The sequence below is a fragment of the Neoarius graeffei genome, chromosome 7 (assembly GCF_027579695.1).
Source record: "Neoarius graeffei isolate fNeoGra1 chromosome 7, fNeoGra1.pri, whole genome shotgun sequence".
Lineage (NCBI taxonomy): Eukaryota > Metazoa > Chordata > Actinopteri > Siluriformes > Ariidae > Neoarius > Neoarius graeffei.
In genome coordinates this window covers 85194083-85210117 of record NC_083575.1, presented here as the reverse complement: position 1 = coordinate 85210117, position 16035 = coordinate 85194083, and the positions used below count along the sequence as shown (strand labels likewise).

The 16035-nt window shown below is 42.0% G+C and overlaps 1 protein-coding gene across 4 annotated transcripts in view; it reads left to right on the top strand.

The window, feature by feature from the left end:
- The window catches only part of znf827 (zinc finger protein 827), a 360579-nt gene that overhangs the window by 170241 nt on the left and 174303 nt on the right, over positions 1-16035 (top strand). For all 4 annotated transcript variants that reach the window (XR_009655091.1, XM_060926541.1, XM_060926539.1 and 1 more), the window contains exons 3-4: positions 5220-5392; positions 9714-10164. Coding sequence is in view for 3 of the 4 variants with exons in the window: in XM_060926541.1 (XP_060782524.1) it covers positions 5220-5392; positions 9714-10164 (624 nt within the window). In the remaining variant the exon portion in view is untranslated. The remainder of the gene's footprint in view (positions 1-5219; positions 5393-9713; positions 10165-16035) is intronic.

The window sequence follows — 16035 nt, the reverse complement described above, 5'->3', positions numbered from 1 at the left end:
GACAGATACGGTCTAATGTAAACTTGGCCTAAGGTAGGTTTATAACTTACAATTTCTCCTTTTCTACCTTTTATCATTCGCTTAATGTGTGAAGATTCTTGAAAATAAATACAGATCTATAAATACAGATATAGCCGCCATTTCGCACGTGAATTTCTTTCGGCGGCGACCAACTTGAGTCCAAAAAACTCTTTTGCGGCCAATGATTCACTTTAACTTGCGACAGAAGTTAAAGTGCACATCACGGATAAATTCAGGAGCAAGATCAATGTAATTCTCCTATTTTATATTAAACTTGGGTCAAATATCTGTAACATTTTGAATTCTGTACAATTTTTTTTTACCTTGTGCAATACCAGAAAAATTCAATTGAAATCGAGCCATTTGAGGCGAATTGGTCCGCCTCTGAAAAAACTTGCCATTTGGATTTCCCGGGAAACACTGATTTTCATGACGTCGCGTGCGGGACGCCTCCCTCCGAATCCTACGTCAGCGCTGGTTTGTTTATGAGAAAACGACCTGGTGGTTTTCTGCAAATTTCTTCAACGTTATCGCGTAATTATTAAAATGGTTAACAGATGTATCGTAGGAGGGTGTAGCAACACCAATCATGATGGGATTAGTACTCCTTTGCGCTCAGATGACAATTCCATATTTCAATGCAAAACCGATAGCTGCTAAACTTGGTGTACACAGACTGTGCACTGAAACCGTGCAAAGCTCGCGCAGCCTGCTGGCGCTTCCGCAGGTAACGTCACGAATCTGGCTCCAGACTCCCTTGGGATTTTTCCAGACGCGTTTTGTTATTTTATTCTTTTCTGCTGTAGACAGATGGCCTTGTGCAAAATTACCCTTCTGGATGAGTGTGTAAACGGACATACTTTCATATAAAAAAAAGAATTTGGTCCAGGATATGCACTTTAAAACCACAAACTTTTTCCAAGCACACACGAAAATTCAGGTCAAAAAAGACAGTCGAAAAGGTAAAAACAGCTATTATAGAAACGGATTGCTTCACATCGCCAGTCAGACTCTTATGGTTGTCAAGGAATGTCGAGTTAGCTTGCCCACCACGGGCTTGTTGCGATGGGGAAAATTGACACGTGACTATTTCCTGCAAACGGCCTTTTTAAACAAGAAGCATACTTCAGGTACTGTACCGTACATTGTGTTCACGATCATTTCCAGGGCGCCAGTAATAGTGGCACGTGTGCTTTTGTTGAAAATATATTTCTTGATGAGGGATTTGTGCTTCAATGAAAGGTTGGATTTTTCTCATTTTTTCAGCGTGAAAAGCAGCAGTTTCACCAAAAGGTGGATTTTTTTTTTCCCCCCATCCCTTTTTACTAATCTTTACAAGGGGGGTAATAATTGTGGAGGGCACCCATTTCTCATTTTGTCACTTGCATCATAAAAATAAAGTAGACGGAAGCCGAGCTATTTAAACAGCGCGAGACTCTTTTGTCAGTCGTGAACTGATATTTTTGTTCCATTGAGCATTTTCACTCGTGCAGGCTCTCATTGTAAACTTGACCTCGTACCGCAGTGCGAGCGTAATTACACATAACTCTAACTGTACTTGAGGCTGTGGATACGCCATGAGGGAATACTGGGTGTACACTGTTGTGCTCAGGTCGCATAAGGAGTAAAACACGCCTAGGCATGCCGTTCGAGGAAAATAATCAACGATGCGATGAAGCATGACGCGAAGTTGCTGTTACGATACTCAAGTCGATTTATTTTTCCAACACCTGAGGTGTTTTATTTCGGATATTCGCGAGCGGTTATGACTTTTTCACCGTTTTAACGAATTAAATGCTGCGCGTTCACAAAACGAGTTTGTTAAAGGTCCCATGGCATGAAATTTTCACTTTCTGAGGTTTTTTAACGTTAAAATGAGTTCCTCTGACCTTCTTAAGTCACCCCAGTGGCTAGAAATGTCATAATGTGTAAACCAAACTATGCCCAACATTTGAGAATGGCGCGTTGATAGGCTCTTCCCTTTACTACGTCAGCAAGGGAGATGATCCCCACGCCCCCCCTCAGGATTCCCACCCACTGTATGGATTGCCCACCCAGCTCAAAAGTTGCCACCATGGATAGGTCACTTCAATTTTGTAGTGAGGAGACCATAGAGGACACAACAACATGGCACCACCTAAGCGAGCGAAACATGGAAATTGCGCTGTACATGGATGTGACAACACAGAAAGGAGTCTGTTTTTACTGCCGACGGGAGAGCCCCTGAAGACGCAGTGGCTTAATTTTATTCACTCCAATAATACGCCGTCGAGTCTACCTAAGACGGTGTATGTTTGTCGGAAGCATTTTCCTGAGGAATGTTTCCACAACTTGGGACAGTACATAACCAACCCAATAATTCCCGTTTCCAGACATAACATTTCAAACTCACCATTCTGATACGTCCTGCTGAAGTCGGTGATTTACAGTTTGTTCGCTTCGGGGTCGGACTCCGGGTCAAAAGCGAAAGCTTGGACTGTTGCTTGACCTGCCATTGCTACTGTTCCCACACAGGTAGCATGCCCGCAGCTTGGTCAAGCCCCTCCCCCTCCCCCCATGGCCCGCCCCCACCCTCTACCCTTCCCCGCCTCTATGCTTCTCATTAGCAAAACCACGCACTGGGAAAAGGGCTGAAATGGGGCTTTCTCCCAGGAGGCTACAGTATATCTACGTGCCGAGGGTTCATTTCGAGAAAGGCTGCGGATATAACATCCGGAAACCTCCACGAGCCCGTTTAAAGCATCAACAAACCACCATGCCATGGGTCCTTTAAAGCAGTTGCGAAGAGTTGTTCCTTCAGCAACCTCTTTTTTTTTTTTTTCCCTCATTCCTGAACTTCATCATGTTAAAGGTCCCATGGCATGAAATTTTCACTTTCTGAGGTTTTTTAACGTTAAAATGAGTTCCTTTGACGTTCTTAAGTCACCCCAGTGGCTAGAAATTTCATAATGTGTAAACCAAACTATGCCCAACATTTGAGAATGGCGCGTCAAAACGGCGCATTGAGAAGCTCTTCCCTTTACTACGTCAGCAAGGGAGATGATCCCCACGCCCCCCCTCTGGATTCCCACCCACTGTATGGATTGCCCACCCAGCTCAAAAGTTGCCACCAAACATGGAAGTTGCGCTGTACGTGGATGTGACAACACAGAAAGGAGTCTGTTTTTACTGCCGACGGGAGAGCCCCTGAAGATGCAGTGGCTTAATTTTATTTACTTCAATAATACGCCGTCGAGTCTACCTAAGACGGTGTATGTTTGTCGGAAGCATTTTCCTGAGGAATGTTTCCACAACTTGGGACAGTACAGGGCAGGTTTTGCACATCAACTGTCACTGAAGCCTGGGTCTGTACCAAGCATCCCTGCCGCATCAGCCACAAACACCGAACAAGTGTATAACTGTTAAGTCGTTTTGCCGCGTTTTAAAATCGGTGCCACGTTAGCCTTGCAATGGCTACATTAGCTGTGCAGCTAACTGCTTCCTGCAGTTAGCCAGGTACTCTGCGCTACAAAACCAAAAAGCGTGCAGCATGCTCCGTTATAATAGCCAATCAAAACAGTTTTTACAAAGACGCCAACGTTCTTTTTTTTAAGTCACTCGTTCATTTTATTTGTTTGTTTGTTCAGTAAAAACCCAAACATTTGTTGAATTTATTTTATTTCCTCGCGTCGCACCTTAATGACGTGAGCGCGCGGTATTTTTCCCTTCGCGGTTTGTTCCTTCTCTCTCGCCATAGTAAGACACCCACATCCGCTTGTTCTGACCCACTGGAGGTAGCGTCACAGTGCTGTTAGCCAATCAGAGGTAACACGTTTACATGTCATGAATATTAATGATAAGACCCGCCCCCACCCTCTACCCTTCCCCGCCTCCATGCTTCTCATTAGCAAAACGACGCACTGGGAAAAGCGCTGAAATGGGGCTTTCTCCCAGGAGGCTATATCTACGTGCCGAGGGTTCATTTCGAGAAAGGCTGCGGATATAACATCCGGAAACCTCCACGAGCCCGTTTAAAGCATCAACAAACCACCATGCCATGGGTCCTTTAAAAAAAAAAAAACAAAGCTCGTCAAATTACTCCAATTTTCCAAAGCGCTGAAACTGGAGACTCCTTCCTTTAATGTTACATAACTGTAAATGTGCTTGGAGAAATCTTCAGTGTATTCGTGTTTTTTTTTTTGTTTTTTTTTTTTTATATTTGTGGAAATATTAGCTTGCTGAGGTTTTGTTCAATCACTGCTGAGTTCTCTTCCTCTTGGCTGTATGGACTGCCAAACAGAGGCAGCGTGCGTGTGTGTGTGTGTGTGTGTGTGTGTGTGTGTGTGTGTGTGTGTGTGTGAGCTAACCAAGTCCATCTCAGCAGATTCCCTAAGAATGTAGGTCAGGCTCTTGAGATGCGATGCAGCCATGTGAGTTTGTGCTCAGCAAAGACTTGAGCTTTATAGGAAACGCAAGGTGGTAAAGCAGTAGCTCTGGAAACAATAGAAGTAAACAGACTTGTTTAGCCGTAAACACGTGTAAGAATTAAGAACGTCAGAGCGATTAACAGCTACGTAGGTATCTCCAATATTAACCAGCGTGAATTAGCTGAGATTGAAGCTTTTCTTTTTTTTCCACGAGCGTGAAAGACCTTCAGTTGGCGCAGCGATCTCGTCACAGCACGAGGTCGAGCCACAGATGGTGGTTTATTGTCACAAATAGGCAGCCTCGAAGTTTTACACCCCGGGTCAATGAACGGCTGAGCGCGGCAATTTCGCCAAACACTGATTACCAGATGTTTTTCAAGCCACACGACTGGAATACTTATGAAGCCGCCTCTAATGCAATCATGCCAGCTTCTAATAAGACCAATCGAGCTCTAATGTGCACCGGATACAGAGCCAACAACAATAATCCTCCTCCTGCTCGACTGAAGAGCTCGCTGCGAGACTCGATCGCACCACTCGGCGCCAAAGACAAATCTGCGATCGAGGCACCACCACGCCCTTTATTTCCGCCAATAACAATTAACGACGAATCAGAGCGACCGCCCCGACTCGACGACACGGACAGCCGTGCGCCTTCGGTTCCCCTCCCTGACTGAGATACGATCTCTAAAAGCACTTTTACTGCCGGACCGAGAGGTAGAACTGTCACACTCATAAACATTATGATCGAGTGGGTAATATTTCATCTTTTTTTTTTTTAAACCCCTGCAGGTTCACCAGAGGACAGCGGGAAGCCCTTCCAGTGTCCCGTGTGCGGCCTGGTCATCAAACGCAAGAGCTACTGGAAGAGACACATGGTGATTCACACGGGTTTGAAAAGCCACCAGTGTCCTCTGTGTCCCTTCCGCTGCGCTCGCAAAGACAATCTCAAGTCGCACATGAAGGTGAGGTCGGTGTTGGATCGCCGCTGTTTCCGACAAAAATAAATACTACGGGCTTTTTTTATTTGTAAATTTTAAATTAAAAAAATAAACTTTTTAAAAATGTTTTAAATTGTAATTTATTCACTTATTCAGTATTTGAATAAATTTTTATATTAATTAAAATTTTTATGATGTTAAATTTTGTTTTTTTATATAAAGTTTTTGATATTTTGAGCATATTGCATCAATTCACAGAACGTCAACGTTAGGGGTTCCCCCCCCCCCTTTTTTTAAAATTGATTTATTTATTCTTTTATTCACCATTTCAACATTACCAAACATTTCTGGTGGAAAAATAAACAAAAATAAATAAATTGCAGCTGGATTTTTATCTAGTTCCATATTAACATATGGATTTTTCAAGTCTGTATTATATTAATGTACAAACTGTGGTAATTTTTTTTTTATTTTTAAATTTTTTTTTTATTAAAAGGTATCAACGTTGCCAAACATTTCTGATGAACTTGGTAATTAATTTCTCTGTAATTAATTAATAATTAGAAATTGAATTTGTATTTTAATTTGATTTGATTTCTTGTCAATGTATTTTAAAATAGACTTTATATATCATTTATATTTAATTATTAAAAGACGTTCTAATTATATATGCAAAAAATATAATTATGCATTTTATCTTATTTATATTTAATATAAATAAAATAAAATGTATTGAATATTTTGATTTATTTGAAGTAATTTTGAATATTGCATCAGTGCACAGTGTCTTAATTAGAACTAAAATATGGTGAATGGATTTGTATTTTAATTCATTATGATTTATTTTAATATTAATCAGCATTATTTATTTTTTTAACAGCTCTAAACTTTTTAAATAATTTTTACAAATGACATTTATATTTGAATTTACTCTAAGTTTGTGTTTTAATATGCTTTAAGAATTTTTATTATTTATTTTATTCATTTTATTTTCTATTTCTACAAAGCGACAAGAATATACAGGATATTAAACAAGGAAAATCTCAAGAAGGCAACGTAATCATAAGGTTTTTTTTTTTTAAATCAGCAAGTTTGAATCTGAAACGCTTTCCTGTTCATATCGGAGTGTAACAATATTAATATAATAATTTATTTCAAAGCATTTCAGAGTCTCAGTGCTCTAAGAGTAAAAATAATAATATGAACAAATAACAAATTATAACAATAAAAGCATATGTATATTAGTGTTTACATGTATTAAAAATTATGAAAACAAATTAATCAAAATGAAGATTAGGATTCAATTCATAATAAAGTTATAGTAGTAATAATGTAATATGATAAAAAGTAATAATGTTCATGATTAGTAATATTGTTGAAACAGTAATGTCTTCAGACCAGTCTCGAAGGTTTCTTACGAGTCGGGAGCTTCTTCCACAGTCGTGGTCCGGCTGATGAAAATGCTCCATCGCTGTAAGTTTTGGCGTTGGTCCTTGGAGCAGCCAGCAGCTTCTTCCTATTCGACGAACGCGAGCGCTGGAATATATACGCCCAGCAGTTCCTCTCATTTATGTCGGAGCGAGTCCGTGGAATGGTTAGTAGACCAGAATAATAGCCTGGCAAGCCAGACTAAATGTGAATATTTAGTCTGGTCTCAGTCGTAGACATTTCCGAAGGGTGTGTGTAGGAACAAACCGCTGTCTTTCAAACTGTCTCTGTGCGTATAGGCCAACGCTCTGACCAATCAGCGCAACAGTGACTGTGACGTAGTCAGAGCGACAGAAAGCAGTGGGGGAGCCAGCTGGTAGATCAGACTTTTGCCATAGCCGGTCGGCAAAACAGCGAAAACGTCCTTCTTGAAAAGGAATGAGCGGAGAGCCTCTTCCTGCTCATGTTTCAACGAAAACTCCAAGTCGAATTCTTCTAAAACTGATTCCAAAGCAGAGTCAAACGCGCGCTGTTCACTAGCCGTAGCCATCTTTCCTGTTGCGCTTTCTCCAGCGTCGCACAGCCTTGTCGTCACTCCTGCAAAAGCCCGCCCAAATAATCCAAACAAAAATCTTGCGTTGTGATTGGCGGGCACGATTTGATGCCCGGGGTGTGTTGTTGATATGGTGCGAGGCTAGACCCACTCGTAGGCAAAAATATTTTTGGCCGCTAGGCGGGTGGGTCTAGTTTACTAGGCTACCAGAATAAGTGACTTGTACTTGATGTGGGCATTAACTGGCAGCCGGTGTAGCTTCTTCAAGACATCAGTGATGTCTTCACCATGTTGAGGTCGTGCTGTAACTCTGACAGCTGAATGACGTAGTGATGGAACTCGGGTCGTGATCCATGGACCTGAGTACGCCATCGTTGATTTGTATATCTAATTAAATAAATAATGCATGATTTAAAAATAGAGCGAAATGGAAATAAAGCCATAAATGACTTTTTTTTTTCCCCCAACATCAGTCTTGCTGTATTATTTAGTGAAAAGGTGAGTAAACTAAACGTGTTTTTTTTTTTATTGTTATTATATTGTTTTGTTTTGTTTTTTACCTCTGTCCGTCTGTCTTTCCGTCCATCCGAAACACCCTTTTTCTCAGCAAACACAAATCATAGCCACTTGGTACCAAACTTCACTTTGGGGTTGTACACCATGTATACCATTTTCAGGTCTGTCGCACATCGACTTCCTGTTTACCGACTGAATGTATTTACGAAACATATAGCGTGGATTTACAAAATTTTCGTAACATTTTTCTCAGCAATTACGAATCAGAACTGCTTGATATTTGGTACCAAACTTCACTTTGGGGTTCTATACCGTGTATACCATTTTCAGGTCTGTCGCACATCGACTTCCTGTTTACCAACTGAATGTATTTGCGAAACATATAGTGTAGATTTACAAAATTTTCGTAATATTTTTCTCAGCAACTACAAATCGCAACTGCTTGATATTTGGTCCCAAGCTTCAGCTTGGGGTTCTATACTGTGTATACCGTTTTCAGGTCTGTCGCACATCAACTTCCTGTTTAGCAACTGAATGTATTTACAAAACACATGGCGTGGATTTGCAAAATTTTCGTAACATTTTTCTCAGCAATTACAAATCAGAACTGCTTGATATTTGGTACCAAACTTCAGCTTGGGGTTCCATACCATGTATACCGTTTTCAGGTCTGTCGCACATTGACTTCCTGTTTACCGACTGAATGTATTTACGAAACATATAGCGTGGATTTACAAAATTTTCCTAATATTTTTCTCAGCAATTACAAATCGCAACTGCTTGATATTTGGTCCCGAGCTTCAGCTTGGGGTTCTATACCGTGTGTACCATTTTCAGGTCTGTCGGACATCAGCTTCCTGTTTACCGACTGAATGTATTTACGAAACATATAGCGTGAATTTACAAAATTTTTGTAACATTTTTCTCAGCAATTACAAATCACAACTGCTTGATATTTTGTACCAAACTTCAGCTTGGGGTTCTATACCGTGTATACCATTTTCAGGTCTGTCGCACATCAACTTCCTGTTTACCGACTGAATGTATTTACAAAACACATGGTGTAGATTTACAAAATTTTCGTAACATTTTTCTCAGCAATTACAAATCACAACTGCTTGATATTTGGTACCAAACTTTAGCTTGGGGTTCTATACCGTGTGTACCATTTTCAGGTCTGTCGCACATCGACTTCCTGTTTACCGACTGAATGTATTTACGAAACGTATAGCGTGGATTTACAAAATTTTCGTAACATTTTTCTCAGCAATTACAAATCGTAACTGCTTGATATTTGGTACCGAGCTTCAACTTGGGGTTCTATACCGTGTATACCGTTTTCAGGTCTGTCGCACATCAACTTCCTGTTTACTGACTGAATGCATTTATGAAACATACAGAGTGGATTTTGACGCTATTTCAAGAAGCAAAATGCGATTTCAAAATGCCCGTTTACCAGGACGCTATGTGAAATCCCTGGGGAGAGACACTGCTCTTTACTTACTCGTTTCAGGGTTAATTATTTGTTGGAGTCAACATTCATAATAAGTGTCCTATTCTTCCGATTGTTTGTATTCTGATATAAGCGAGAGCGGGGGGATATGTCAGTGAGCAGTAGCTCACAGCTGATCTTGTTTGGAATTCTGTTCAGAGACGAGGCCTTAAGAAAGCAAATTTGAATTCAAGAAAAAAATAATGAGTCTGTACATATTATATCCAGTTAATAGGGCATAATAATTATAGCATTATAAGACATCACCGTATTCTTTTAATGATTTGTTGATTTTACTTGTAACCTGGCAGATGTTTGAATATTCGTATTCAGTGAATCAATATTGATCCTTTCAGGTGCACCAGCACCAGGACCGGGGTGAGACATTCCAGTGTGAGCTGTGTCCCTTCACCTCATCGCGCCACTTCAGCTTGAAGCTGCACATGCGCTGCCACCAGCACTTCCCCCGGACCGAGCTCAAGGTCAAAGAGGAGCCGTGCACCGACGCCGACGAGGCCGAGGCAGAGCGGACGTCGGGCACGGGCACCTCGCCGTCTCCCGCTCTGTCCCAGGCCCCGGGAGAACCCTCTTCCAATCACACACACATCAAAGAGGAGCCTCAGGACGTTGCTCTGACTCCACCCTTCCTGCCGGTCAGAGAGCGACCGGGCAGCAGCAGCAGCTCCCTGGATCTGCCCCGGATCAGCGCCAGTCCACCCGGTCCGGGCACGGCCACCCCGGCCGCCTCGCTCTTCAGCCCCGACATCAGCACCAAGACGGCCACCGACCTCCTCATGAAGCTTTCCGGTGAGTTTCACATGTTCCGTTTCACAGTTATCACCAGTGACGGCGTTTTTCCTGGAGGAATAGCGAAAGAAATAATTTAACCAAAAATACTGAAACTCCTCTTCATTTTCAAACCCAGTCGAAAGTTTGTTTGGTTTTTTTCCTTCTTCCTGATTTGTGTAATCATGTTCCTGTTAAATCTAAACCGTACTGCTTTCTGATGACTCCGCCCCTGCTTCTACATAGAACAGGATGTGATTGCTGCGTGCACGTATTGTCCATAAGGGAAAACTCCATCCTGAAACAGGTTAAATCTTCTTCTTTTGGCTGCTCCCGATTAAGGGTCGCCACAGCGGATCTTTCGTCTCCGTTGCTCCCTGTCTTCCGCATCCTTCTCTACCACTTTCATGTCCTCTCTCATCCTCTTTGGCCTTCCTCGTTTTCGTTTGCCTGGCAGCTCCATCCTCAACATTCTCCTTCCAACATGCTCTGCAGCTCTTCTCAGGATGTGCCCGTACCATCTCAGTCTCATCTCTCTTAGCTTCATTCCCAAGCTCTCCACATGTGCTGTCCCTCTGATGTGCTCGTTCCTTATCCTGTCCAACCTTAACATCAACTCCGCCACCTCCAACTTTGCCTCCTGTCTCTTTGTTAAGGGTACGGTCTCCAATCCATACATCACAGCTGGTCTCACTACTGTCTTATACCGGTACATCTTACCTTTCACTTTTGCTGGGACTTTCCGATCGCAAATGACTCCTGAAATCCTTCTCCAACTGCTCCATCCTGCCTGCACTCTCTCTCTCTTTCTCACCTCACTATCGCAGCCCTCATTTTCCTGCACAGTTGACCCCAGGTACTTGAATTCACCAACTTTCTTTACGTCTACTCCTTGCATCTTCACTACACTCTCATCCCCATTCTCATTGATGCACATGTATTCTGTTTTGCTCCTGCTCACCTTCATTCCTCTTTGTTCCAATGCATACCTCCATTTCTCCAATCCCATCTCAACCTCCTTTCTACTTTCACCACATATCACAATATCATCTGCAAGCATCATGTTCCATGGTGACTCTTGCCTCACTTCGTCCGTCATCTCTACGGCAAACAAAAAAGGACTCAAAGCAGATCCTTGATGGAGTCCCACCTTCACCTTGAACCATTCAGTCGTTCCAGCTGCAGACCTCACTGCTGTTTCACTGTTCTCATACTGTACATGTCTTACACCACTCTGATATACTTCTCATTCACTCCACTCTTTCTCATACAATACCATAAATCATCTCTCGGCACTCTATCGTATGCCTTCTCCAGGTCTACAAAACACACAGTGTAGCTTTCTCTGGCCTTCCCTGTACTTCTCCATTACCATTCTTAAAGCAAAAATTGCATCCGACGTGCTGTTCCTCGGCATAAACCCGTACTGCTGTTCACAGATTGCTACCGCTCTTCTCAATCTCGCCTCCTTTCCCATAGCTTCATGGTGTGGCTCATCAGTTTTATTCCTCTGTAATTACTGCAGCTCTGTACATCTCCCAGGTTAACTATTTAATATTAAAATATTCGTGAGGTGTTTAATGATCGTAGTGATGATTCCTTGGCGATTGTCGTATCCCGTGAGAAGTTAGAAGTTGTCTTGCACTGGTGTCACAGGAGGACATTGTACGGTAACTGGAGAAAAAAATGTGAAGCTCTCAAACATAAGTGACGACAGTCAGGTTTAATGAGAAATCCTGTGTCGAATTAGTGGTGCAAATGCTGGACTCGAATTCCCAGAATGCAGTGCAGAGACTAGCGATGAGCTTTGAAAGCTGATCTGTTCGAGAAGGTGAGAGACAGAAGTACTAAAGCACCGCTGCATCACTGGCTTCAGGTCGAGATGAAGCACGGGCTAAATGCCACTGGCCCACTATCAGTAGGTTGAAGTGCATTGTGGGTAACGTAGGTGACCAATACCGTGACGCATTTAAATAGTATCGGCTGGCTTTGCAACGTTTATTTTCCTAGTTTTTATCAACTTAAATATTCCTTTTGTTTCATTTTCTTAATAACCAACAATAATTATTTGCCCACATTTGCAAAGGTCTGACCAAACTAAAATATTCCTTGTATTAAAATAAAAAAAGGCCTATTTGTTCATAAAATAAGCTTCTGCTCATTTGCACTGCCTCAGTTTGCTTCTCTTTGTCTTTCGGTCTATAAAACACGAGCTCCAATTTCTTGGCAAAGCTGTTTGTACTCAATCACACACCACCTTTTTCCCCATTTTAGATTTTTTTTTTGTATTTTTTTCACAGTATTAGAGCTGTGCTACTTCTGCCTAGGGTGAAGTCACGTGTATTCCCTCTATTTAAATAATATTGGCTGGCGTCGAGTGGTATATCAGGTATATTCCATTCAGCTAGCATGATACTGGACGAGTCGAAGATGAGTAGCTGAATGGAATATATTCGATATACCATGAAAAAAAATCCAGCCATTATTATTATACGTTCCTTTCTGGTGTTCAATGCGTCTTTCTCTTTCAAAATTCTCTCAAAATCTTCCGTGTATATCCTAAACCATATTCAACGCTCATTCTCCATTGGACAGAGTGACGTAATACACGTCGGATAAGCGATACGCCAACAATATTGCATGCTATCGAACCAAATGAGTGAAACCCGCTAGGAGGGAAAAGAACACGTTTTTATTCCATCGAAAAAGTGTCCTAGATGTATAATAATTCCCGATATGTCACTCCCAGTGTTTTTCCCACTGACTAGATGCGCATTGTCAAAATGGTGAACCGGTTCAAAATCAAAATTCTTTTCATTAAAGGGGAACAGAGGGCAATATATAGAGTAAATATAACAATAAAACACACATTGACGAACCTTATTCAAGACTTACAAAAGTTTTTTGTTCTAAGGTTGGAAAGTTATAGTGTTTTGAAAGTAGCTCGAGCAAACTATTTCCGCAGTTTGAACAGCCCGCCATGATATTAATTTTATCCAATCAGAATGCACGTTCATTTTCTCTGCGTAACACTCATGACGTATGTACGTGCCCAGTTGTGTTGGCTCATTGAGGTTGGGAATAGCACGTGTGAAATACCCGTTTCTGCCTCTTGCAACGATTTCGCAAGTCCACGGGTGGCGCCTATCTCATTGCAGCAAATAAATTCTGCTGGACTCGTGAGCAACTCCACGTTACATTTTCCGCACGAGCACCACGCCGTGTCACCTGCATGCAGACGCTCTGCCCCACGCTCGCCATGCCCATGGTCAGCATCAGTCTCATCCTCGCCGTCATCCGAGCTTTCTTCTCTTATTTCATCACCGGAGTCGAGAGTACCTCTCCTAGGTTCAAACCGGTACCCTTCTAAGCCATAGCCCGCTTGCAGTGCGTCTTGCGGGATCTCTTCGTATGATTCGACAGAGCTGTCGCTTTCACTTGATGCGCCCGACGCCATGATTACACGCTTATCTCCTCTATTTCGGAGAGTTCCGCTAGTGCAGTGGGTAGCGCTGACGTCACGGTCTTTTAAAAATGGCGACTCTTGTGCGGTTTAGCGTATAAAGTATTATATTTACAATTACCAAGATATTTCGTTGTTTTCTAGTATATAAATTTGATAGAATATTTAAGAATACGTTACTTTGTCACATCAGCAACCGTATAGATTATATTTTGTACCCCTTTAACTTGTGTTTTTGTTTTTTTTCCACCCAGGTCGATGTGTCCGTATAATATAAAGAACATTCGACTGTGGTGCGAAGATGTGAAGTTTCTTCTCGTGTTGAAAATATTTCACTCAGTCTCTTGACTCGTTTGCGACTGCGTTCATCGCTTGAAGATGAACTTCATATCTTCACTCCACCGTGTAACGTCCTCTATTTACCTCACACGCTGTGTGAAGGTATGCAAAGTCCACCATTTGAGAGCTGTTTTGTTTTCTCGAACACGCCTAATTGAAGTCCACCTGAACCTTCACGAGGTTACGAGGCTTGTTAAACCTCTAAAACGTACCGTGTAGGGACAATTAAAGGAGTCGAAATGGGAAGGAGTAGTCTACATCACCATTTTAAGCCCATTAAAGGCTTGTTAAAGTGTGTTAGTGCAGGACCACATGCTCTTCCATGCAGCCTGAGGCTTCTCCAGGAGCAGCTTGGGGAAGTAAAGAGACTAATCATGAGCCTGAGATGAGAGATGTTGATGCAGCAGGACAGCCCATGTTCACGGTCTCTCTCTCACACACACGCGCGCGCTAAAGCGACGCTACCGTATCCTGCTGCCTCTAAGGCCTCTGAAAGAGCCAGCGTTTTGACAGTTATTCACTTCAACAAGCCCAAAGTTTAAAGCTGTTTAACTCCATCGCAGCAAAAGTGCCGGGTTACTGTGAGTCAACAGCGAGATTGATGCGCAACACTCGTCCAGGGTTCAGCCGCGAGGTCAGAGACGAGGCCACCGCTCACCCGCTTAACGCACAGTAATTAGATTGAGATCTTGGTGTGGGGGAGGGGGGAAAAACAGGGAAAAAAAACATTTGCAGCATTAAGTTAATTAAAAATTCATGCATTATTCATAATTAAGAAGGAATCCGTAATTGGAAGTGATTAGCGGCCCTCCGCTCCAGAATGTGACGACCTGGATGGCTGCGTCACGTGTGTGTGTGTGGGGGGAGACATTTAGTAAACAGCCATCATGATAACTCAGGAAAAAAATGTACTGAAAAAGAGAAACCTCAATAAATTGTAATAGTTAAAAATATACAGCCACCAGGAGCGAAATGTGGGGTCCAAGCTTTTTTTTTTTTTTAATTTGTACGTAGGTAATATTTAAGTTATTCCACGAAATCGAGTCGTACATGAGCTGATAGCCGACGAGACGAGTAGCACCGAGTCAGCTATCATCCATGTACGGCGAGATTGAGTGGAATAACTGTTTTATTCTATCCACATTCACTGGATTTTGAAAAACAGAGTATTTTTATTTTTTGCAAATTCGATAAATAAAAACTTTATGCAAAACATCCGACAAAATCATTTCCGCTTAGAATGTAAACAAACCGGCGAAATGACCGGAGCAATTTGTGAAAAATGTGATTGATGATAATTCTTGAAAAAGAAAAAAGATATGTTCTTACCATCGTTTATTTTTTTCGTGGCGCGGTTTCCATCAAATCCTGCGCTCTGATTGGCTGGCGAGCGGGTCCGTATCCTACGATACAAACCCCAGTTACGGACCTCTGGCGACTCGCTCGTTCACAATAACAAACATAGTAGAATTTTTTGTCAACATTTCTCTTTTTTTAATAAGATCTATTTATAAGATTTTTATCAAAAATCTTATAAATGTTTGCCAGCATTTCTCAGGAGAACAGCATTAATTTTACAGCATGGATAGCGATAACGACAGTGTTCACAGCGAAAGCGAGTTTTACTACCCTGAGGAAGAAGAAATAAAAGAAAACATTTCAGGATAAAACTAAAAACCTCTAACTGTTGCTAACGCTGAGCAAAAACATGGCTGAATCCTGAATGACTCCTATTTGTATAAATAGGGGACTACATAGGCGGCAAAATGTAGTTTTTTTTCCTGCCATGGAATTGCACTTGTATACCGAGGAGGAAGCTATTTGCATTACAGCCGTGAATGAGGATTCAAAATGGCGGCTCGGCTCGGTTTTCTCTTTCGGGCGCTCTTGTTTTCTGTTAGAATTTGGTAAAGAAAAAAATTAATCTGTTATTTACCAGCTTAAGGTCGGTCCGTATGGTGAAATACCGTGACCTCGGCCTTGAATACTGACCTCCGCCCAGAGGGCCTCGCTCAGTACTTTCAAGACCTCGGTCATGGTATTTCACCATACGGACCTCCCAGCTGGTAAATAACATATATATATTTTAT